This window comes from Somniosus microcephalus, chromosome 7, assembly GCF_052327205.1.
Source record: "Somniosus microcephalus isolate GS21.2 chromosome 7, FLI_Smic_1.0, whole genome shotgun sequence".
Taxonomy (NCBI): domain Eukaryota; kingdom Metazoa; phylum Chordata; class Chondrichthyes; order Squaliformes; family Somniosidae; genus Somniosus; species Somniosus microcephalus.
In genome coordinates, this window is record NC_140993.1 from 214769426 (window position 1) to 214795036 (window position 25611).

Genomic DNA, 25611 nt, shown 5'->3' on the forward strand with positions numbered 1-25611 from the left:
CTCGTCAGACATGTTCAGATATGAGAACTGCTGGCGGTATACCCTGGGTGGGTAAGGCCTCCTTAGCCGACGCCTGTTGCCCCTTCTCCCTCTGGCCATGACTGCCACTCTCTCACGGCGTCTCTGAGCCCTTTGAATGCAATGGAGAAGGTCAACGTTTGCACCCATTGCAGCCCCCATTATATCTTTCCAATCAATGCTATGGCTCTGAAGTTAAAGACAAGTGCAAAGCTGTGGCCTGAAGCCACAAGTACCTGTGCGAGTGTTGAGCCAAACCAGAAAGCTCTCTACCTTTGTCTCTCTGCAAAGATCTGTCTCTCACAAAGAAGGAGTGTTGCAAAATGGCTGCCATTTCTACTGCAGGAGGAGTGCCCTTTAATTAGCGCCCCCCGCGCCCCGCAGCGACTGGGAACCGTTCCCCTCTACCAGTCGCTAGGGGCGCCAGGCGCGCAATAGGCCGGCGCCACTGAATTTCCGGTAGGGGCGCACAAAGGGCATTGCACGATGAAATGACGTCAGGATCTGCGCGCGCAGCTGAGCGCGCACAAAGGCTTTGCGCCACCGCTAAATCTTTACTGAAGTTGGGGAGAGGCGCAGATCGCGCAGCGCCCGGCCGCTAGCCGCCTAGCGCCCCACATCTCCTCCTCCTAAGGCGCTAGCGGCTGGCGCAAACAACTGAATTTCTAGGCCTAAATGTTAACATTCTGTTCTGTTCACAGATGCTGACTGACCTGCTGTATGTTTCCAGCATTTTCTGTCCTTAACGAGAGTGTTTATGAAGGAGCAAGTAGCCACCAGACATGACCTTTTGTCACAAATCTGTTACATACTAGTTACAAACTAATCAATACTTTCTCACAACAGACATAGAAATTTCATATCCAAGGTGATTTCAACCTGGGATTTTAATACGATATTGTTCCGCTCCCCACCCCAAGTCATGCTGTGTATGATTTTCAGTTAACAAGGTTCACAGCCAACCTGTTTCTCTGCCATTTTTCTTTTTATTCAGCTTCTGAGAAGTGTGCGGAGCCGTCCACGACTGATCTTTTTCCCCTTCCTGGAAGGGTATTCCTTCCCATTGGGAGCTTAATTTTGATTCTGGCCTGCAATAGCCATATCATAGATGTTTACGGCACAGAAGGAGGCCATTCGGCCCATCGTGCCTGTGCTGGAAACGAGTGTATCGGTGTAACAAGTGAACAGCAGCTGCTTCTCTTCAAGGAGGAATGGTCAGAGGAAAGATCATCTCCGGACCAAGAGTGGTCTTATGCAGCTCCGAGAGTCAGCTCAAACTAGTGATAGAATCAGGTCTCACTCGATGAGTTAGAGAGTGAACAGAAAGAGAGATAGCTGGAAAAAACAAAAACAGGGAATAAGTCTGTTCAAAGAAAAATGTGATGAAAGCAGTAGAAAGCTCCGTGACCATTCCCATGGTAGGAACCGTAAATCCTGCACTTGGGATTTTTTCAGCTTTTGCTCTTCTTTCGCAGAATGGTAAACTCTCCCATTTATTCTGCCTCTTCACAGGTGAAAGAAGAAATGGAAATTCTAGTCAAAGAGAGGGGTGTGAATTCCTTTAAGATGTTCATGGCGTATAAAGATGTCTTTATGCTTCAGGATAATGAGCTGTACACTGCTTTCTGCCAGTGTAAGGAGCTGGGAGCGATTGCTCAGGTTCACGCTGAAAATGGACATTTAATAGCAGAGGTGGGTTTGAACTAAGCTGCAGCCTTGTTTGAATAATAAGGTACGTCTGTGTGTAGGACAAATTATGTCTTTTTCTTTTTAGAGTAAAGTGGCTTTTGTTGCAAGCCAAGAAATTCAAATGAAAAGCTGACTCTTCCCACTTTGGAAAAATGTTCATTTTCAATATTTGCAGTGCGAGAATATGAATCATTTTCTGCTTTGTACTAAACCAGGATTGGAAATTTGTTAGAATGCTGAGTTCTCCTCTCTTACCTTGACCTTTTTTTGTGAAATTGATCATTTTAATCATGGTTCTATTTTTTAAGGGATAAATGGAGAAACTGTTAAGCAGAGGAAACTGTTAAGCAGAGTTAAGCAGAGAGCTATGGCGAAAGAGCAGGGCAGTGGGATTAGTTTGGATTGCTCCGGTAAAGAGGTGGCACACATACACGTTGGGGTGAATGGCTTCCTTCTGTGCTGTAAACCTCTGCAGTTCCAATATGAGATGGCACAGATGCAAATAGAGCAGTCAGCCAAAGGGTTCAATCTTTAGAATGGGATGGTACAAATCAACAACAACTTGCATTTATTAAGCACCTTTAAGCAAGGCGCTTCACAGAGACATAAGGAAAAAGGAACTCGATGAGCCAAAGGAAGAAATATTAGGAGGGTTGACCAAAAACTCAAAGAGGTGGGTTTTAAGGAGGAGAGGGAGGTGGAAGGGTTTAGGGAGGGAATTCCAGAGCATGGGGCCTAGGCAGCTGGAGGCATGGCTGCTCATGGTGATGCGAAGTAGGGTGGGGGGATGCACAAGAGGCCAGAGTCAAAGGATCAGAGGGTTTGCGGAGAGCGATAGTTGGCCTAGAGGAAGTTACAGAGATGGGATGGCAAGGCCATGAAAAGACTTAAATGCGAGGATGAGAATTTTAAATTTAAGGCATTTGGGGACTGCAAGCCAATGTAGGTCAGCAAGGATATGGTATAAGGATATGGGACACTGCGGTTGCAAACAGTGCGGTTCATCCTGAGTCATTGGCTGGGATGGAATTGAATTAGTAGCAAGGGTATGGAGATTGTTTTGGGGGCTGAAGATGATAGCTTCGGTCTTCCCATTGATTAGCGGGAGGAAATTGAGGCTTATCCATGACTGGATGTGGGTCAATCAGCCTAACAACACAGATGCAGTGAAGGGGTCGGGAGAGGTGGTGGAAAACACATATGGAAGCTAACCTCATGACAATGTCACCAAGAGGCAGCATGTAGGTGAGAAAGAGGAAGGAGTTAAGGATGGATCCTTGGGGGGACTCAGGAGAAAGCATTGGAAACAGTGCATCACTATGAGAATAGAACTCACTGTGCACGGTTTATTGTTGCATAAAAGTGGCATTGCTCTACACTACAGTACATTGCTGCACCAACCTCCTTCATTCTTATGGCGTCCCAAAGTATAGATATGCGTTACATCCTAGTGTCCAGTAATTTGCGATTTTCCAGTTAGGGGATTTTGTGCTCTCTTTCTGTCTCTCCACAATCAAATAAGCAACAGGGAATGTTCCGGAGGCCTGCTGTTGGAGTGCACATACCCCTGGGTTGCCTAGGGAATCTTAAACCTTACGTTTTGGAAGCTTACCACCAGTGAACAATGCAGTTGTACCACTGCAGCATCAGAGTGCTAAGATGCAGATTCATTATCCCCCACTTCATAAGGGCATCATCTCGATTAGCCCATTGGAGAGATACTGAGCAGACGTCTGTGCTTCCCTACAGAGAGGGTGAGAGTCAGAAGTAATGTGAGTCACCCACCTGCTCTTGTGTACATCCTAGCAGCTGGTTACAGAGCACCATTAGCAGGGGCCTTGGACTAGGCCTCTTGCCTGGTCAGTTGGTCATCAAATGGTGAATGGTTTAGGGAAATCAAAGTAGAGTGGAAATAAGTTCAAAAATTGGAGATGGGGAATAAAATAAGATTCTGTTTCCATCTAACTGAGTGGATTTATCCCCTCAAATATAACAGTTCTGTGTAAACTGAATTGCCATATTATTTAGAGGTTTATACATCTAGAACTTGAGGGATATAAAGACAGGAAGTGTTGGAAAAACATGACATTGCCTGGCGATGGTCTTTCAGTGGGATTTTAGGAAACCAGACTTTTCTGAGATCCCAGTATCTTTCAATTTCTAATAAACACCTTCAGAAAATAATACTAATAGAGAAATGCATGGAGAATTGTGAGACTAATGTAAGTTATAGAAGACTTTTACTTTCTATCACAATAATATCAAACAGAGAGAAACCTTAAAAACTATACACAGTACAACTAAATTCTTAAAATAATATGCCACCCATCATTTTTTTTTGCAGGGTGCAAAAAAGATTCTCGCAATGGGAATCACTGGGCCTGAGGGTCATGCACTTTGTCGACCTGAGGAGGTGGAGGCTGAAGCCACACAGAGGGCAATTACTATAGCCAGTTGTATTAACTGCCCACTCTATATAGTCCATGTAATGAGTAAATCTGCAGCTAATGTGATTGTCAGGGCACGGAGAGAAGGTGAGAAACTGTAGACATTTAATCCTTTTTCTTTCTTACATAGCTGGTTGACAAATAATGAATGTTTATTTTTTCCCCCAATTTTCTGACATTTCTCCCCATCTGACTCAATGGCAGTGTTACATACTGGAATGTCAGGGTTAACTCACTGATCCCTCGCTCCCAGTGGGAGTGACACTCGAAGGAACTGTCAATGCTAGTTTTGTAGCTTATCTCTGATCCGCACATCCTTTGTGCATACCCCCTCCCTTGGAACCATTGGGTGAATTCAACCTATAACTCCATAGGCAGTACTCCTATACTCTTGTATATGCCGAGACTGTGATTGTTGACAGACCACTCAACTATGGGGACAGGGAGTGATCACAGCCAAGTGCCCACACGTGCACACTTTCCAGAAGGAGCTTGGCGGATTGTGAACAGGAGCAGGAATCCTGGCAGATTTCTTCCAGCCCACCCCCAACCCCACCCAACACCCATCCAGGAGTTTTCACACCAGTTGCAGTTCCCCTTACTGACCCACGACTTGGACTCAAACTTGGGCTGAACCTGTTTACACTGGACAGGACTCATCAGGACTCTTGTAAATAACAACATGTAAATCTGTAATCCTGATTTAAAGTATAAAATACTTTTCCAATATTTCAATTTTCATTATTCAGCTTACTTAATGTTTCCAGTCACCTTGCATACACTGTAAGATTTTTCTAAGAGATTGGGGCTGAGATTGTCCTGTCTGTGATTTTGAGGCTAATTTGATATGAACCATGTAAAAGGGTTGTCACAGGCAATGTTCCCTCTAACTTTTTTTTGTACTGAGTGGGCCACAAACTCCTTTGAGTGCGACCTGCTCGTCCGTGGGCAAATTTTCCTTTAACAACAACAACGTTTACAGCAACAACTTTGACAACAACGGCAGCAACAGCCACCACTTAAAAGCATATTTACAGTAATGCCATATTGCCACCCCACCGTCTCAAATCATGAGACAATCAGACAAAGTTCGATACAAGTTTAATAAAACTTCTTTGCTTTTGAATTTTATTCCTCTAGAAATGAATCCCAGTGCTTTATTTGCACTTTTATGGCTTTTTTAACCTGCATTGCTACTTTTAATGATTTGTGAATCTGTACCACGAGATCCCTTTCCACCTCTACTCCATTTAGACTCTTAGGCCTAGAAATTCAGCTGGGCGCGCCAGCCGTTAGCGCCTTAGGAGGAGTAGATCTCGAGCGCTAGGCGCTTAGCGCCCGGGCGCAGCGCGATCTGCGCCTCGCCCCAACTTCAGTAGACATTTAGCGCCGGCGCAAAGTCTTAGCGCGCGCCCTGCTGCGCGTGCAGATCATGACGTCATTTTGTCGTGCAACGCCCTTTGTGCGCCCGGAACCGGAACTTCACTCGCGCCGCCCCATTGTGCGCCGGGCGGCCCTAACGACTGTGAAGTGGAACGGTACACAGCTGAGGGAGGCCGCGGGGAGCGCAAATTAAAGGGCACTTACCCTGCACTATAAAGGCCAGCCATTTTGCAGCATTCACTCTTGTGCAACGGTTTTTTGGAGAGAGACCAAGGAGGAGAGCTTACTGCTTTGGCCCAACACTAGGACAGGTATTTTTGGCTCAGGCCAGAGCTTAGCAATTATCTTTGCCTTCATTGAGATCTCAGTGTTTGCCAGCATATAATGGGGGCTGCATTGGGTGCCAACGCTGAGTTTCAGCCTTATGCCGGAAGGGCTTACAGACGCCGTGAGAGAGTGGCAGCCCTGGCTAGACGCAGAGGGGGCAACAGGCGTCGCCAAGTGAGGCCTTACCCACCCAGGGTATACCGCCAGCAGTCCTCCTATCTGACCATGTCTGCCGCGCAGTGTGTTAGGAGGCTGCGATTCAGAAGGGAGGTGGTTGCAGACATCTGCCAGCTGCTGCACAGAGATCTGCGTCCACAGCTGATGCGCAGGACGTCTCTGTCGGTGGCAGTGAAGATGACGGTGGCTCTCAACTTCTATGCCACCGGCTCCTTCCAATCTGCTGCTGGGGACATCGCTAACATCTCCCAGTTCGCCGTGCATTGCTGCATCCGCCAGGTGACCAATGCCCTTTTCAGAAGGAGACGTCAATTCATCTCCTTCCCCATGACCCTGGAGAAGCAGCAGCAGCGTGCAGTGGGATTTGCAAGAATAGCGGGCTTCCCCATGGTGCAGGGCGCCATTGACTGCACGCATGTGGCTTTGCGGGCACCTCTGGAGCATGCCGAGGATTACCGCAACCGGAAGGGCTACCATTCCCTCAACGTACAGCTGGTGTGTGACCACAGGCAGCGCATCCTAGCTGTCAATGCTAGCTTTCCAGGCAGCAGCCACGATGCCTTTATCCTGCGACCGACAACTGTGGCTGACATGTTCCAGGCACAGCCTCACCCAAGAGGATGGCTTATCGGGGACAAAGGCTATCCTTTGTGTACCTGGCTCATGACCCCGCTCCGCGCGCCCACGACCCCTGCTGAAGAGGCATACAACGAGAGCCATCAAGCGACTAGGAACATCATAGAACAAACAATCGGCGTCCTCAAGCAATGGTTCCGCTGTCTGGATCGCTCCGGGGGGAGCCCTCCAGTATTCGCAGGAGCGAGTCTCCCAATTCGTCGTCGTTTGCTGCATGCTGCACAACCTGGCTATCCGCAGGACTCAGGCACTGCCACCTCACGTTGGACCACCACCTCAGGAGGAGGAGCAGGAGGAGGAGGAGGACGAGGAGTACCAGCCCAGGAGGGAGGCAGAAGGTCCAAGGGCCGCCCGTCGGCGGCTTATTGACCGTCACTTCTAGGCCCCCTGTCAGGGAATGGCTTGTGCCAATGAAAGAACATGATTGCAGCCGCTCCGCAAGCCGTCAGCCGGTTAAGGCAACAAACACTTCAAAGATCAAACATGGACAATGTGAATAAATAAAATGGTTTATTGTACAAACTCAGGGCCCTTCCCACATGAAAACCAAAAACAGACAAAACCCCCAAAAAACACTCACACACATGACTCACTCCCACAACCTGGGGAGCATTCACAAAACACACATTCCAGAAAACACAACATTTGGACACACCCTCTACTTAGTGGCCCGCGAGGGCGATGCCTTCTGCAAACTTTGGCAGCCCCTGCACGCCCTGCTGCTCCTCCTCAAAGTGAGGCCATTAGCTGCTGCAAGGCTGGGGGCAGGCTCCTGAGGGGCACATGTCGTGACGGCAGATGCCCTTGGGGGTCGGCCTAGATGAGGTCTGGCCGTCGAGGGGCCGCCTGGTGAATGCTGCAGCTGTGGCTGGCCAGCATCATTCACTGCAGCAGCTCCTGGCAGCTCCACTGGGGGAGTGGCAGTGGCAGCTGGAGGAATGGGGGCAAGCTGGCGGATGGCAGGCGCTCGCTGGTCGCCTGAGACACTGGCACTCGGCCGGGCCAGCACTGCAGCATGCGCACTAATCTGCCGAGGGACAGACCGCTGTGCTGCTGCAGCGCGCCGGGTGCCCTGGCGATGCCTGGCTGACACAGCGAGTGTGGCAGCAGTGAGTGCCCGTGTTGACCTGTTCAGTGACTGCATCAGAGCACCCAGCGACTGCACGGCACCACTGATCACCTGGCCACTCGCTGCCTGAGCTGCCCCGAATTCCGCCCGACTGGTGGCCTGTGAGGCCCCGAACTCGGTCACACTCCGAGACAGGGACTCGATGGCCTCAGGCAACCATGCCACTACCCCCGTGAGCTCCGTGTGCCGGCGCTCCGAGTCCGCGGACATGTCCTCGAGGCGGCGCATCTCCTCGGCGTTGGCCGTCTCCGGACTGGAGGCCGGACTCTCCCTCTGGGGAGAAGGCCGCTGAGCTGGCCGACCCTTCCTGTGTTGCTGGACGCCGCTGGGCCCAGCAATTGGACTCCCCTCCGACCCTTCCCCCCTCTGGGGAGAAGGCCGCTGAGCTTCCACCCGCCTTCCTCTTGCTCCTCCTCCTCCTCCTCTTCTGAGGGGCTGTCACTGGCAACTTCAGGGACCTCCTCCTCACCATCTGAAAGCAGGAAGGCACAAGAGTAGCTTTAGAGTGAGGAGAGGGCGTCAGCGAGGGATGCATGAGTGGTGGCATTCAGCGCATTGGTCGGACAGTGGCAAAGGATGTAGATCTGATGCGCAAGTGGGACGAGAGAGGTCCAAAAGGTGATGTCCTTACCATTGGTGCCCAGACCAGGGTCGGCATCTCCAGATGCAACGGGGCCAATCACCCGGCCACCCATGATGCGCTCCACGCGATGTTGCAGCTCGGTGAGCGGCTGGATCTAGGGTCCGCCTCCCCCGGTCGCAGTCCGGCTCCTCTTATTATTGGCCAGCTTGGCCTGCAAGAGAAAGGACAGCCTCTAAGTACAGTATGTAGCCCTGATCTTGTGTGCACTGCCTCCCATGGTCGAATAGCCTGGCCAGTGTGTAGCCCTGATCTTGTGTGCACTGCCTCCCATGGTCGAATAGCCTGGCCAGTGTGTTAAGTGCACAATGTGCAATTGATGTTCATGAGTGTCCCATAGCTGCTGCATGAGGGCTGGCCATTAGGGCTTTCAGGTCCCTTTGCCCATAATGTGAGGTGCACATGCAAGGATGAGGAGGGCACTGGAAAGGGTACTCACCCTGACAATCCTGGCGAGGTCATTTAGCTTTTTGCGGCATTGGACACCGCTCCTGGGGACCTCGCTGTTGGATGACACCTTGGTGGCGACATGCCTCCAGGCTCTCCGGTAGACGCGGGCCGGCGGCTTCCTGCCATTGTCCGGAAACAAAATATGGCGTCTCTTCTCCACAGCACCAACCAGCACCCTCAGATCAAGCTCTGAGAAGCACTGCGCTCGTTCACGGGCCTTCTCCATGGTTTCAGGCGCTATTTGGGTCCAGCAGCAGTGTTCAGGCCTAGCTGCAGGGCTCCACTATCCAGGGCGTGGCAGCAGACCAAGTCGACCCTTCCCCCTTAAGAGCTGGCCGGCGCCAGGGTGTCTGCTGTCAATCAAGAAATGGCCGCACCTGCGCTGCGCCCGGCCTCGGCGCTCTCGCTCAGCACCTCCGGCTTAGCGCCTAAAGAGAGGCGTGCATCGCCAGTTTTAGCGCTCGAGCAAACTCTTAGGGCGAAGCTAATGAATATCGGAGAAGTGGCCTCGAATTTGCGCCGGGCGCAAACTTTAGCGGCCGCCCGACTTTACCGCCCCAAAAGTGGCTATAATGAATTTCTAGGCCTTATTTTCCAAGGAGTAGGTCGCCTCGTTATTCCTCCTACCAAAATGCACCACCTCACACTTATCGATATGGAAATTAATTTGTCATTTACATGTCCATTCTGCAAGTTTGTTTACGGTAGAATGAATTAAAAGCTTTTACAAACATGTACAAACTCTATTTAAAATAAATTACTTGTCAGAAATGACTGGGATAAAAAAGAACTGCATAATAATGCATTAACATTTCGGAAACATCACTCAGTTACACGGTTGTGCATCGACAAACAATCCAAAAGCCCAAGGTGAGCTGAAAAAGGCCTATCCGTGCAATTTGTATTAATTTAAAAGTTTTCAAAGTATTGGCCCATCCCTCATGTCACTATAGCAGTGGCTGCAAAGCAGCAGGAGCAGCGGCTTTCCTATAGCGCTGACGTGCTGGACGTCCACATAAGTAATTAGAATATTAATCACAATGCAATCAGACACCCAACAAATATAAAGGCCAAGAAATTGGGTTGGTAGCGCCGGCGCTGAGTGCCTAAAGAGACCTAGAATTGGGGCGAAGCCCTATGTTGGGGCGAGCGCTATGAGGATAGCGCCAACTCAGAAATTGACTATACATTTAGCGCCTGCGCTAAGTGTTTGCGCGCGCCCGCGAGCGCAAACGGCTCATGATGCCATTTCAGTGTGCAACGCCTTTTAGGAGCGCCTGAGCGCATATTGGGTGGCGCCCGGAGCCTTAGCGCCCAGCGCTATTAGTGACAGTTCGAAGGAGGGCTAACAGGCCCTTCTCGGAGTAGGGCGGCGCTATTTAAAGGGGACAGCTCTAGTGCAGAATCTTCTGCCACTTGGCCTGCTCATTGCGATCGCTGCTGGAGAGAGTTGGTGAGCTAATGTGGAGCGGAGTTCTGGGATTTGAGCTTTACAGTACTTGGGACCTTCAACCCTGTCCGAAGCACTTGCAGCACCACACCTAAAAGCCTTTTGACCAACTCGCATCGGAATGGGAGCTTGTTTGGAGGGCGACGGCCTCATCGCCCAACACTGTGAAGGGGCAGAGAGACGGCGGGAGAGAGGGCCGGGATTGGCCAGAAGGAGGAGGGGCAATGGAGGTCGGCCAATCCGACGGGAGGCTGCGAGGGTCTTTAGGCAGCAGGTGACAAGCCTTGACATGTCGGAGGAGCAGTGTTTGCGAAGGCTCTGAATCTGGAGGGACATTGTTACTGATCTGTGCCACCTACTTGGTCAGGATCTGCAGCCGCGTGAATGCTGCAGAACCTCTCTGTCCGTGATGGCTACACTGACTGAAGGCCTCCATTTTTATGCCAATGGCTCCTTTCAGTCAGCCATTGGGGACAATGCGACTGTCGCTCAGGCTGCAGTCCGCTGTTGCATCCGACAAGTGACAGATGCCCTTTATAGGCGAACGCGTCCATTCATTACCTTCCCTCGGACCCTGCACAAGCAGGTGGAGGAGGAGGAGTATGAGGAGGAGGAGGAGGAGGAGGAGGAAGAGCAGGCGGAGGAGGAGGAGGAGGAGGAGGAAGATGGAAGGGCTGCTGAAAGTGGAAGGTCCATTCGTCAGAGGCTCCTCTGGACTCGTCTCGACGCCCCTGTGGCAGAATGATGAGCGTCTTACCTCATGGGCACTTTGGATGTTTGAGGGCCTCTGCATGCCAGCATCACTGAAAGTAGTCACATGCACCAAGCAACATTTAAACTTCTGTTTATTGACACAAAAGTCTTTCATTACAGCTAAACAACGTAAAGTGAGCAGAAACCATCACTGCCAAAATAAAAGTGACCTGTTCGGCAAAGCAGCAAAACTCAACAAAAATCTGCACCTATAACAGCAGGTGAGGGTGTCCGTGAATTTGGACAAACAAACGTCTCAGCACCTCCCTCTACAACTGGCCCCTTGAGGGAGAACGACTTCTCGTTCGCGCCCGGCCCCTTCCCGCCCTGCTGCTCCTACGTAATTGCACCCCAGTGGCGGCCTCAAGGCTGGGGGACGCTTGCCGACTGTCTGGAAGCGCAGAAGCCCCTGAGGTACGGCCTGGCCGACCTCTGGGCTTGGAGGGTGCGGACGCGGGATGCTTGCTTTGAGCATGGCTGGGAGCAGTGTGGCCTGCAGGTGGTGGCAGCTGCAATGCAGGCGTCCCAGTGCTGGCATGTGCAATGGTCTCCTGCCGAGAGAGGACACCTGCACCATGGTCGGACGACACACTGGCTATCTGAGGGGAGCGGCTCGGCTCATCCGCCACAATCGCAGGCTCCACGGATTCCTGGCCTTGTACGGGAGTGGAAGGGCCCGGGGTGATCCTATCTGATGCAGAGAGGGTGGCTGCAGTGAGACATCGCGTTGCGTCAATCTGGCTGTGGAGGAGCCCAGCAAGTGAATGCGTGGCAACAGTGAGGACCTGTGTGCCAGGTGCCAGTGCTTCGGAGAAGTCCTGGACAGTTCTTCCCATGGCTTCGGACAAGGCAGGAGCCGACCGCTCCACTGCCTCGGACAAGCCCTGCACAGACCTTTCCAGGGATTGTCTGAAGCCCTGAACAGTCTTTTCCATTGCCGACTCAAGGCCGTGGACAGTCCTCTCCATTGTTGGGCCGAAGCCCTGGATAGTCCTGTCCATTGTGGCCCTGGATAGACCTGTCCATTGTTTCCCCGAACACCTGGAGAGACCTCTCCATTGTTGCGCCAAAGCCCTGCAGAGTCCTCTCCATTGTTGCCCCGAAGTCCAACATACTCCTAGCCAATGAATCTATTGACTCAGGCATCTTCTCCACTGCAGCCATCAGCTCCGTGTGTCTGACCCGGGCCTGTTTGCTCATCTCTGCCAGGCGCCGGACCTCATCTGCACTCTGTGCAGCAGTCATGATGACCTGCCTTGCCCTGCGAGGAGACGGTGGCCGAACTTGCCTATCCCCCCTGCGTTGCTCCATGCCGCTTGGTCCGGCAACTGGTTCATCCTCAGAGCCACCCCCCCTCCCCTCCAGGGGACTACTATCCCCAGTCTGCAGATGTCTCAGCTCCCCGGATTCTGCAACGGCTGGTCCGGATTCCTCCTGGTCCTCGCCTCCGGTGGCACTGGCACTGGCAGCTTCAGCGCGTTGAGCCCAAGTTGGTGCTGCTTCATCTGAAAGTGGGAGGTGGAAGAGTGGCTTTAGCAAAAGGACAGGTTTGCTGAAAGGCATGCCAGATTGCGGCATGGCTCTGACATGGCTGCACACTGAGGATGCATGCTGGCGGGGGGACCAAGTGGAAGGCAACAGGTGGAAAAGGTGAGAGTCTTACCCTCGCTGTCAGTAATGGGGTCGGCAGATGCAGTGGTCACTGGACCAGACAGACGTCCTCCAAGTATCTGGTGCACTCTCTCCTCCAGATCCGTGAGAGTGACCACTTGTGCAGGTCCGCCACCGGTTTGACGCTGTTCTTTTCTAATCTGCGCCATCTTCGACTGCAGGGGAAAGAAGGGGAGGTTCTGTTACATGAGGCCTTGAGACATCATCGCATGCTCCCCATTGTGCAAGAGCCCTTACATGAGGTCTTGAGACATCATCGCATGCCCCCCATTGTGCAAGAGCCCTTACATGAGGCCTTGAGACATCTGTCCATGTGTCTGCCCAGAAAGGGCCATGGGTGCATACTGACAGATGGCCAGTGGCGCATCATTGCAGCAGGGTGCCCGAAGTCAGCTGCAGATGGAGGGAAGCACAAGTTTGGTAAACCATCACTCACCCTAACGATCCGTGTGAGGTCATTGAATTTCTTCCTGCACTGAACAGGGGTCCTGGTCGCCATGCTGCTGGAGTTGACCCTCACAGCAACCTCCCTCCAAGATCGTCGGTAAGCCTTCTGATTTGGTCTCTTGCCATTATCCGGGTACAGCACCTGTCGACGGTGTTCAACTGCAGCCACCAATTGGTACAGAGCCTCAGTGCTGAAGCGCTCTGCTCTCTGCCTAACCTTCTCCATAATGATGAACTTTGTACCGCCAGACAAGGGCGAGCGCCCAATCTGAGGCCTACAGGGCGTTGGGTGTTGAAGCTCAGTCTGACTGACCCACCCCTTTAAGAGCCGGCCGGCGCCTGCAGGTCTCGTGCTTTGCCGTAATTGAGTTCACCTGCGCTGCGCCAGTCCGTGTCGAAATTGAGTAGCGCCTGACCTTTTGCGCCTTAAGAGCACCGTGCAACGGCTGATTTAGCGCCTGAATCCCCTTTGGGGGCGAAGCAACCCAATATCGCCCCAGGCGCGGATAGCTCTCGTCTGGCTATAAACTTAGCGCATCGCCAGTTCTAACGCCTCAAGCGGGGCTATACCCAATTTCTAGGCCAAAGTGCTGTCGTTCTTTAGTTCACAGTATTAAGAAGAATTGAACAAAAACGGGCATTTTCAACTACAATCACTTCCATTAATAAACGTTGTCTTCTTGAACCAGCACCCCCCCCCCATGTAACATGTCAGAAATGCAGCACTTTTTCACATGTACACAATTTGTGTTACTGAATTAAAAACAAAAAGCAGGAAAAGCTATGATTTAACAGAAATAATCATTCATCTTTCTTCCTGGACAGAAGCACCAATCAGACTGACTTGGAAATGTTTACTGGTATGGTGACGTAAAGATGTTAATTTACAAACTTTGCTTCTAATGTTTTGCTCTCAAACATTCTTCACAATATTAATCCCTGCTCTTAAGAGTAAGGAAGTCTTACTACAATTGTGCAGGGCTTTGGTGAGACCACATCTGGAGTACGGTGCACAGTTTTGGTCTCTTTATCTGAAGAAGGACATACTTGCCTCAGACACGGTGCAGCGAAGGTTCACTGGATTGATTCCTGGGATAAGAGGGCTGGCCTATGAGGAGAGATTGTGTAAAATGGGTCTATACTCTGGAGTTTAGAAGAATGAGAGGTGACCTAATTGAAACATATAACATTCTGAGGGGGATTGACAGGGTAGATGCTGAGAGGTTGTTTCCCCTGGCTGGAGAATCGAGTACTAAGGAGCATAATCTCAGGATAAAGGGTCGGCCATTTAAGACTGAGATGAGGAGGAATTTCTTCACTCAGAGGATTGTGAATCTTTGGAATTCTCTGCCCGAGAGCTGTGGATGCTCAGTTTTTGAGTATATTCAAGACTGTGATAGATAGATTTTTAGACTCTAGGGGAATCAAGGGATATGGGGATAGGTCAGGAAAGTGGAGTTAAGGTCGATGATCAGCCATGATGTTATTGAATGGTGGAGCAGGCTCGAGGGGCCAAATGGCCGACTCCTGCTCCTAATTCTTATGCTCTTATGTTCTTATGTGAAGTGTTTTAGCCTTTGCATGTTAAGCTTGGGGACCGAAGTGAATGGCCCAAAAACTGGTGTCAAATCAAACAGTTGATCCAAAAGCATTTGAGCCATAAACAAAGGGTAGCAGCTATATTTGGGGCAAGTTCTGCAGAATCATTGACATTACTGGCACAACAGTTTTTTTTAAAGGGCCAATTGGGTCCCGTGTAAAGGGGGGCTGATTTTCTGGCAATGTTTGCATTTTTGGCTAACACTCATGTCTGCACCCTCTGGCTAATGGCTTGTTTGGCTGGTTAATGCAGGTATACTGGCTGCTTTGCATAAACCAGGCTGAGAATGAAGACATTCCTGACATTGAGGGCCATTTTGGGGGCAGATGGAAGTTCTGTCTCAATCAAGTCCCCACAGAAACTACCAACAAAGGCTGAGGCCTGTTGGATCCACATCCTGGTACAATTTCTGGCCTCTCCAAAGGACTTCCAGGGGACTTACCAGAATGGTCAATAGCCCTGCAGATTAGTAAAATATTGGCCCAACATTTGCAATCGGACGCCTCTGACCTGTAAAAAAAGATCTACGAATGTACTTGGTGGCCCTGGAGGTACGGAGGCTTGCGATCCTGGGCCTCTCCGGGTACGCGCGGGCAGAGGCCAGGCGAACCAATAAAAGAAGGGAATCCCCATTCATACTTATGGGAGTTGCGTACGTATGGAATTACAATATGTATGAATGGGGAATCACTTAAAAAATACACCAACTCATGAATTAAAAATTTTTAAATTACATATTTAAAATGAATTAAAATGCCATTTAATTCAATATTTTAAACAAAAATTTAATTTTTTGAAATTTAAAAAAATATACTTTATGGGGCTAAAAATAAACTTACCTTATTGGACAGGGTTTTTAATGTATAAATGAGTGATAACATTTTATTTTTCTATTTTTTAAAACTCTTATGCTGGTAAAAGCTGGCCTGATGCCTGCTTTTACCAGGCGTAAGAATTTCACTGGCAATCAGCGGGCAGAAATGGGCAAATAGTGCAACTCTCCACCCACAGAGGCCCTTCTCCCGGGGGCATTAATAGACTTGTTAGCAAAATTAAAGCCCATGGGATTAAAGGGACAGTGGCAGCATGGATACAAAATTGTCTAAGGGACAGGAAGCAGAGTGTAGTGGTGAACGGTTGTTTTTCAGACTGGAGGGAAGTATGCAGTGGCAAGTTGTTGTGATCTGGGACACACTGCCTGAAACGGTGGATGAAGCGGATTCAGTAGTGACATTCAAAAGGGAATTGGATAAATACTTGAAGTGAAATAATTGACAAGAGTATGGGGACAGAGCTGGGGAGTGGGACTGATTGGATATCTTTCAAAGAGCCGGCACAGGCACGATGGCCCAAATGAGCTCCTGTGCTGTATCATTCTATGATTCTATGTTGTAATTATGCACAGCTACCAGTGAACTGTCAGAATGCCACTTTCTCCTTTATTCGGTGTAATTCACTGCCAATGGTAAATTAAGCAGCCAATGGAACATATCAAGAAATAATGCAGAAATAGTAACAGAAAATGCTGGAAACACTCAGCAGGTCAGGTAGCATCTGTAAAGAGAGAAACAGTTAACGTTTCAGGTCAATGATCCTTCGTCAGAACCAGTTGCCTGACCTGCTGAGTGTTTCCAGCATTTTCTGTTGTTGTTTCAGATTTCCAGCACCACAGTATTTTGTTATTGTGTGAAGAAATAATGCAGAGTGTGTGACTAAATGAAAGAGAGTGCAAATATTGCAAACTGGTCCTTTTATATGCACACAGTCTATAATAATGATCTACCAGTAAAACGTATTGCCAAACTAGCTATAAAATCTGAAAAATCTAGAAATGCACAGCAGATCTGTCAAAGTGAGATTAATGTGTTGGATAGAGACCCTTCATCAAAACAACACGTAAGTAAATATATGAAGTGCTAAATATTAACTTCGAATGAAAGTTGACAAAAAATTTACTTCCAACATGTCAGATCTTGAGCACTAATTGTAGAATGTATCTACCATCCTGTGTTGAATACAGTAAAGGTTACATGCCTCATAGGGGCCACCGGATACCATACTTGACTGTCGAGGGCGTACGTTTTAATTGAAGATGTATCCGGTGGTACCTTACTGGTTAAAGGTTAAAATCTATTCTGTGAAGAATGACACTGCACTAACCGAGTCATGTAGAGCTTGTATCACTGTGCATTGATGATTTATGACTTTACTATTTTGATTTGTCTCATTTGAAGAATCTGTAGCTCCCCCTGGCTAATTCCAGATCAAAGCAGCACTGATGGAGGAAATTGCTGAGTGGAAGCTAGGTGTGATTCTCTCTCAGAGAGTGAGTAATAAAAGGCCAGTTGAATAGAGGCTGTTTGGCAGTATAGAAAGAGGACTAGAACAGATCACCCTTTTAACTGGGAAATGGTGCATGGGCCAGCGGAACTAAAGAAGGGCAAGAAAAATAACTATTCTGGACTATTTAATATACACAGTTACCATGAAATTCGGCACCTTGGCATCGGCTGTTAAGGCTGGTTTTGACATAAAAATGGCCACGTCCCACAGCGGGCGTCATTGTGGGCAGGTCGGCCGCGCGCCCATTGCCTGCATTCGCTAGAAAAATGGTAATGTGGCAGATTGTGACACTAATCAGCGTGCAACACTGATTTGGCACAACCTGCTAATTTGGATATCGCCACACGAATGTACACCCTCTCCAAAGATGCACAGCTAAACATGCGTTCAGCTGCATGACGGACCCCCTTCGCGCAACTTTGAGGTAAGTTTAAATTTTTGCTTTTGTACTGGTTCCTGTACAGTTTATTTGGGTAGTGGCTTGGGGTAAGCCATTTAAAAAGTTGTTAAAGTGTGAAGGGAGTGCAGAGAGTGCTGCTGGACGCTTGCAAGGTTTTGGCTCTTAAAGGACGGCCTCTGAGAACACCACTTGCTCCCAGTCCTGGGGGCTCTAGCTGCAGTCCCTGTTTGGCTGCAGCATGACAGGGAGATGGAGCAGTTCTGGCAAAGGGGGAAAACTGCTCGCAGAGGGAAGAGGAGGAGGCAGAAGAGGCGGAAGCGAAGAGGAGGAGGTGGAAGCGGAGGAGGAGGAAGCAGAAGCAAGGAGGCAACCCAGACAACCCCTTTCTTGCCGGGATATCCAGGATTGAATCATCAGTGAACACAACCCCAATTCTCCATTCAACATTAGTCCCACACGTTACCTTCCCTCTGTTACTGACCATCACAGCGTCCTCTTGGCCACAGTGCTAAAATAAAAGACACCACAAAGCAAACATTCCAATCCAACTTTATCCATATATGCATCCAATATTACATCAAAAAATCAACTAATCACCCTTGTGCATTTCCTTAGTGACTGTCTTGCATGTGCCTTTGCCTATCCTAGTGCTCCTATGCAGTGTTACCCCAGTGGCTGCAGCATGGTGGGTGGAAGGCTGCTGACTTTCAGTGAGGGACACTGCAAATGGCCTTGCAGGATGACCTCAGGGAGCTGGTGGCTGGGAATGTGAAATCGAATGTCAGTTTTGTTTCTTCTTCTTCACTCTCCTCTCCCTCCTCTTGTTCAACCACAGGCTGGGCAGGCTGGATTTCATGGGCGTCTGAAATGAGAAAGGCACAAGGGTGGAGTTGTGGTAAGGGGAGCGGGGGAAAGCAAGAGCTGCCTGTTTACAACATGTGCAGCTTGTAAATCAGAAGAGATTGTGGGATGAGGGGGAAGTGGGATGTGAGAAGGAGGATAACATATGAGGATACTGGCATCTTGTATTATTTCAGCCGCACCGCAGGCTCAGCCATGCCCCTGCCAAGAATGGCCAGCACCATCAAGGGGGTGAGGTGAAGCAGGCGAGCCTGTCCCTTGCTGATCTGCTGGTGCCGGTTATGCACCCCCTTTTCCTGCAAGAGAAGGGGAAGTGTGTCAGTGAGTGTGGTGTAATGTGTTTGGGTGATGTAACTGTCATGGTTGAATAGCTGGCAGTGTGTGCAAGCTGTGAGATGTGGGTGTGAGGCTTGCAGCAGTGGTAAGTGTGTGCGGGTGAGGTGAAGCTAGGAATGTGAGGTGTGCCTTGTGTTTGGCAGAGATTGTTGGTAGGTGAGTGATGGGGAGGGGGATCGTGCATTGAGCAGTGTGTGAGGCTAGTGGTGCAGTTGTTAGGAGACGGCTTTTGAAGATGCATTCACTGATCTTGACCGCTGGTCTGAGGTTATTAAACTTCTTTGGGCACTGGAGCCAGGTGGTGGGAGCGACACTGTTGGCATTGACCACCTCTGCAATCTGGCCCCACATCCTTCTTACAGTGTTTCTGGAGGGCCTCCTGGTCTCCTGTGGGTAGAGGTTCTCTCTTTGAGTGTTCACCCCCTGCACAATGACCTCGAGTGCTGCGATCGAGACCCTGGTTGCCCTTTCCCTGGCCTGTTGAACCATTTGGGTTTGTGCTGAAGCAAAGTTTTTGATCACCAGAAGGCAGCTCAGCTTTAAGAGGTGCAGGCTAGCTTTAAGAGGTGCAGGCTAGCTTTACGTACAGCTAGCCTCACGCGAACATCGCGAAGTTCGGCCCCCTGCCGAGCACACAGCCTGTCAGCAGCGCTGGGCTGTGTGCTGCAATCATGTAAAGTAGCAAGCAGCACGAATTTTAACGTGCTGCCTGAACTCCCTTCAACGGGTGCGGGCAGATCAATCATCGCGATCTCCATGATGGTTTTTGTGCTGAATCAAATTTCACCCCCATTTTATATAACTAGCATCAGTAAAATAATTTGTGCCAAGAATTACTATTTGTATTATTGTATTAAACACCACAGTCTCCCATCATAGGCCATAGTTGTATTTAGAAACACGAGTATCTGAAGAGTTTCACTCACTATTCTCAATGCCTACCTTGACATGATGGTGCTTTCGTTAACGGGAATTAATTCAAACCATCAAGAATAGAATCACGGGGGGAGTTTTTACTTACTGACTTACCAATGTCTGGGTTCCCCGCATGCTGCTGAGATTTAACTCCACAGCGTGCATCTTTTGTCATTGAGAATATAAGAACATAAGAATTAGGAGCAGGAGTAGGCCATACGGCCCCTCGAGCCTGCTCCGTCATTCAATAAGATCATAGCTGATCATCGACCTCAACTCCACTTTCCCGCCTGATCCCCATATCCCTGGATTCCCCTAGAGTCCAAAAATCTATCTATCTCAGCCTTGAATATACTCAAAGACTCAACATTCACAGCCCTCTGGGGCAGAGAATTCCAAAGATTCACAACCCTCTGAGGGAAGAAATTCCTTCTCATCTCAGTCTTAAATGGCCAACCCTTTATCCTGAGACTATGCCCCCTAGTTCTAGACACTCCAGCCAGGGGAAACAACCTCTCAGCATCTACCCTGTCAATCCCCTTCAGAATCTTATATGTTTCAATGAGATCACCTCTCATTCTTCTAAACTCTAGAGAGTATAGGCCCAATATACTCAATCCCTCCTCATAAGACAACCCTCTCATCCCAGGAATCAATCTAGTGAACCTTTGTTGCATCGCCTCTAAGGCAAGTATATCCTTCCTTAGATAAGGAGACCAAAACTGTGCACAGTACTCCAGGTTTACCATCACTTCCTTGCTTTTGTACTCTATAACTCTCTTAAACCAAGGATCCCATATGCTTTTTTAACAGCCTTCTCAACTTTACCTGCCACTTTCAAAGATTTATGTACGCAAACCCCCAGGTCTCCCTGTTCCTGCACCCCCTTTAAAATTGTACCATTTAGTTTATATCGCCTCTCCTCATCCTTCTTTCCAACATGCATCACTTCACACTTCTCTGCATTAAATTTAATCTGCCATGTGTCTGTCCATTTCACCAGTCTATGTCTCCTGAAGTCTGCTGCTATCCTCCGCACTGTTTATTTCTAAGCTTTGTGTCAGCTGTAATGAGAACTGATGCACTTTGGTACGAAAGACAGAAACGTCACCTACACCTTACAAAATAAGAAACTGAATGGGGTAAAATTATCTAGGGATAGAGAATTCAAAAGTAGTGAAGTTCTGTTCAACTTGTACAGGACCTTGGTCAGGCTACATTTAGAGTACTGCACACAATTCTGGTCACCATACTATAAAAAGGACATAGAAGCATTGGAGAAAGTGTAAAAACGATATACAAGGATGGTGCCAGAACTGGGAGATTACAGCTATTGGGAAGATTGAACAAGTTGGGGCTTTTTTCTTTAGAAAAGAGAAGACTCAGAGGTGACCTAATAGAGGTCTTTAAAATGTGACGAAAGGTCATCGACCTGAAACATTAACTCTGTTTCTCTCTCCACAGATGCTGCCTGACCTACTGAGTATTTCCAGCAGTTTCTGTTTTTATTTCAGATTTTCAGCATCCGCAGTATTTTGCACACATCAACTGCACGACCTTCATAAACCCTCTTTGTTATTTCATACCATGGTTCATTTTGCGTAGTTTTAAAATCAACGCCGCTATTTAATTAAATATGTTTCCAAACAAAATTGTTATTTCTAGGGAAGGTTGTCTTTGGGGAACCCATTGCAGCCAGTCTAGGGACAGATGGGTCTCATTATTGGGACAAAGACTGGCGCAAAGCCGCAGGATTTGTCATGGGACCTCCACTAAGACCTGACCCCACAACACCAGGATACCTCATGGACCTGCTGGCAAAGTGAGTATTGTGAAATCACACTTCATTGACGGGTAACTGAATATTAACTTTACTTGAAGAATGAAATTGAGGACTATAGCACTTCGATATCAGCAATCTTAATCGCTGTTGATGTTCCTACTTATTAAGTAACACAGTCAACTGTATTGTGATTACTGTGATCTTCTAAACTATAGGAAAAGTAATACAGGCTAATGTTTCAGAAAATCATTAGAAATAGAACTAATTGAAAATCTGGGCTGGGAGTTAATTAGATTCCTCCTATTAAGTGAATAACATTCATTCTCATTTGTTATACTGTGTGTAAGACGCTTCCTGAGTGAAAAGGACATTTCCATTTATAAAGGACTAGCTGGGGGAGCCCGGCTTTGCCAGGGCTGTTTTGGGCTGGGCGGTTTAAATCGAGTCCCAGCCTTTGGGGCCTCTCTGTGTCCCTCTGTGAATCTGCTGCCGGGCAACATTTTAAATCGAGTCCCAGGCTTTTGGGCCCTGTCTCTGTGTCCCTCTCTCAATCTGCTGCCGGGCAACATTTCTACCTTTTAATACCTTGAAAGATGAAAATGAAAGTACTTATAAAATGTTTTTGGTAAATCTTATGTTATTTTTAAAAGAGATACTAACTTTTTCGAAGCTGGATTAGCAGATTTTGAGCTGGAAGTAAATGGGGTTTTTAGCTTGAGGCAATGGCTGCCAGATCCCTGAGATGAAAACGATTAGTCCCGCCCACAGACGCAGCGATTGGCCAACCATCAGGCGACTGAACTGTAGGATTGGTCAATCATGACGGCACAGGATTGGTCGAACCTTGACGTCAGTCAATCAATGCTAATTAGCAGATAATGAGTTTAATTTTGAAGGTTTTTTGCATAAGGCGCGAACAATTTTCGTCCGACCGAAAAGTAAATATGCTTACGACTGTCCTGGAACCGTAAGCTTTCTTTGGAGGTAACGCACGCGTAGGTACGCTCTATAACTTTCGAGTGCATAGCCGGACAGACGCACACCGAAGGACAGACAGACAGCCAGATCGATCCTTTTAGACTAGCTGAAGTGCCCAGCGGTGCCGAGGGTCTTTTGCGGGCAAGTTGTTGTTGGAAGAGAGAGAGAGAGCGACTGGGGGGAAGAGAGAGAGTGACTGGGGGGAAGAGAGAGAGCGACGGGGGAAAGAGAGAGAGCGATGGGGGTGAAGGGGTGGAAAGGGGAGGAGGGGGGAAGGGAGGGGAGGGGGGAAAGGGGAGGGGGGAAGGAGGGGGGAATGGGGGGAGGGGGGAATGGGGAGGGGGGGAGGAGGGAAGGGGGAGGAGGGAAGGGGGGAGGGGGGAAGAAGGGAGGGAGGGGATGGGGAGTCCTCGAGCCCCGCCCCCCGATCTCCCGTCCCCCGATCTCCCGTCCCCCGATCTCCCGCCCCCCGATCTCCCGCCCCCCGATCTCCCGATGTCCCGCCCCCCGATCTCCCGCCCCCCGATGTCCCGCCCCCCGATCTCCCGATGTCCCGCCCCGCGATCTCCCGATGTCCCGCCCCCCGATCTCCCGATGTCCCGCCCCCCGATCTCCCGCCCCCCGATCTCCCGATGCCCCGCCCCCCGCCCTCCCAAGCCCCGCCCTCCCGCTCTCCGGAGCCCCGCCCTCCCGAGCTGGCTTGAAGACCGCCGATTGCGGCTGTGAGAGACGGCCGGCGGGCCCGGTTGCCGCGGTAACCCTTCCCGCTCTCCAAGCCCCGCCCGAGATCCGCACTCCCGAGAGCCCCGCCCCCCCGCCTGAGCCGAGCGGGGAACAGAGAGAGACGCCGCGTCTCAGCTGCTCCTGCGCACGCACCCTGTATGTCCCGTGACCCTCGTGGCTGACGCTGTTGCCCCGGGTAACGTGACGGGGGGGGCGGGGGCGAGCTTAGCAGAAGCCGTGGGACAATTACCTAGCTCGGGCGTGGCTGGGCAGGAGAGGCCCAGGCTTTGAGCCTAGGTTCTGAGGCCTTACAAAAACGGGGAAAGGTAGGAAAAAGAATCTTCAGGTTAGAGAAAATATTTACAAATGAATGAAATTTTTTTTTAAACAATTTAATAAAAGCAATTTTTTTTTGCTGGAAATGTATATTTGGAAAGAAAGACGCAGAAAGTGGGAAAAAGAATGGAAGCAAGATGGCGGCCACTCACCTTGGTTCAGAACGATAAGGCCCGCCCACACATGCACCGATTGGTCGACCGTCAGGTCACCGAAGCGTAGGATTGGTCAATCGTCCCGTCACTCGACTGTAGGAGGGCCCGCCCGCACGCGCCAGGAACCCGGCGTACGATTGGTCGACCGAGGTCACTCTGTTGCTAATGAGCGGATAATGAGATGCTAATGAGCGGAATTTTGACCGTTCTTCGGATACCGCGGGCGCAATTTTTGTCCGGCCGAAACGTAAATACGCTTACGACCGTTTTGGAACGGTGGGCTTTCTTTCGAGGTAACGCTCGCGTAGGTACGCTCTATAACTTTCGAGCGCATAGCCGGACAGACGCACACGTGAGGACAGACAGACAGAAGGACAGACAGACAGAAGGACAGACAGATAGACAGACAGACAGAACGATCCGTTTATATATATAGATAGATAAGTTGCTGGCCGTTGTGATTGTGAGGATTTATGAGGACTGCAGTCTCCCGGATTTTCACTTGATTGCCTTAGAGAGTCAGAGCAGGATTTCTTGGAGTTTTTCCTGAATTGGCTACAGGTTTTCCTCTCTGCGTACAGGAAACTCTCTTTTAACTGGCACCTAAATATCCGGAAATCTCTCTTAACCGGCAAAATTCAGGAGTAGGTTCAGGTAAGTTTTACTTTATATTAGTGGCCGTGTAACCGCGGTTCCTGGATCTGTGGCCGTGTAACCGGGGTTCCTGCACCTGTTGCTGTGCAACAGGGACTCCTGGATCTGTGGCCGTGTAACCGGGACTCTGCACAAGTGCCGTGTAACAGGGACTCCTGCACCTGTGGCCGTATACGGGGCTCTCGTACCTTAGTAAGTATACCTCTCTGTAATCCGGACTTTTTGATCAACCGGCACCACGCCGGTCCCGTCGGTGCCGGATAAAAAAGAGTTTCCTGTATTTGCCTCCCCCAGGAGATTGAGTGGTTAGGAAAGGAACTATTGTTGTGCGTAGCTGTAGATTAAATGGGCCTGGTGGTCTTCTCCCACCCTTCTAAGTGTTTTATGAAACGGGAAAAATTCAAGAAAAACTTGCATTTATATAGCACCTTTCACGACCACCGGACATCCCAAAGCACTTTACAGCTAATGAAGTATAGTCACTGTTGTAATGTAGGAAACCCAGCAGCCAATTTGCACACAGCAAGATCCCACAAACCACCATGTGATAATGACCAGATAATCTGTTTTAGATGTTGATTGAAGGATAAATATTGGCCAGGACTCCTCCCCTGCTCTTCTTCAAAATAGGATCTTTTACATTAGCCTGAGAGAGAAGACGGGGCCTCGGTTTAACGTTTCATCTGAAAGACGGTACACTCCGACAGTACTACGCTGGAATATCAGTTTCAAGTCGGGTTTGAACCCACAATGTGCTGACCCAGAAGCAAGGGTGCTACCCACTGAGGCACAGCTGGCACGGTCATTGGTCTGTTGAGGCAGAACCAACCATTTGGTCTTTTCCTTGCGCTGTAAAAAATAAAAGTCACGTGACTCCCGTTCTCAGTGCTTTTTCTTTCGCTATTGGCCCCTGTCAGATTATATTTACTCCACACTGAGAGAAACCTTTTCAGCCCAAAGTAATTCTCTTGGCTTTTGTTTTGGCATGATTTATTGAGGAAAGTTTTATCTCCCAAAGAGGGACAGGTTAAAATTTCAAAAATAGGAAACCCACCTCCAATGTGCCCATTTGCAGTTTTAACAGAGGTGGCTTGGGGGTGGGGTGGGGGCGTTGGCGGGTGATTAACCTGCTCCCTAGAGGTGGGTCCATAATTTAAGTATTTTAATGAGGCTGTGATCCTCAGGTTTTACCACAGTTTTAAATTTAAGTGCTGCGGGCTGGGTTTCCCAGGGCTCGGGAAATCCGGCAGCTGCAAGAAAGCGAGAACAGCCCAATCCAATAACTAAGTGCTTTTTATAGCAAGGCTTGT

The 25611-nt window shown here is 49.4% G+C and overlaps 1 protein-coding gene across 1 annotated transcript in view; it reads left to right on the top strand.

Moving 5' to 3' along the window:
* Positions 1-25611, top strand: part of dpys (dihydropyrimidinase) — a 165089-nt gene that overhangs the window by 112722 nt on the left and 26756 nt on the right. Inside the window, exons 3-5 of the mRNA XM_085993399.1 lie at positions 1531-1710; positions 4052-4241; positions 21338-21494. Of these exons, the coding sequence (XP_085849525.1) occupies positions 1531-1710; positions 4052-4241; positions 21338-21494 (527 nt within the window). The remainder of the gene's footprint in view (positions 1-1530; positions 1711-4051; positions 4242-21337; positions 21495-25611) is intronic.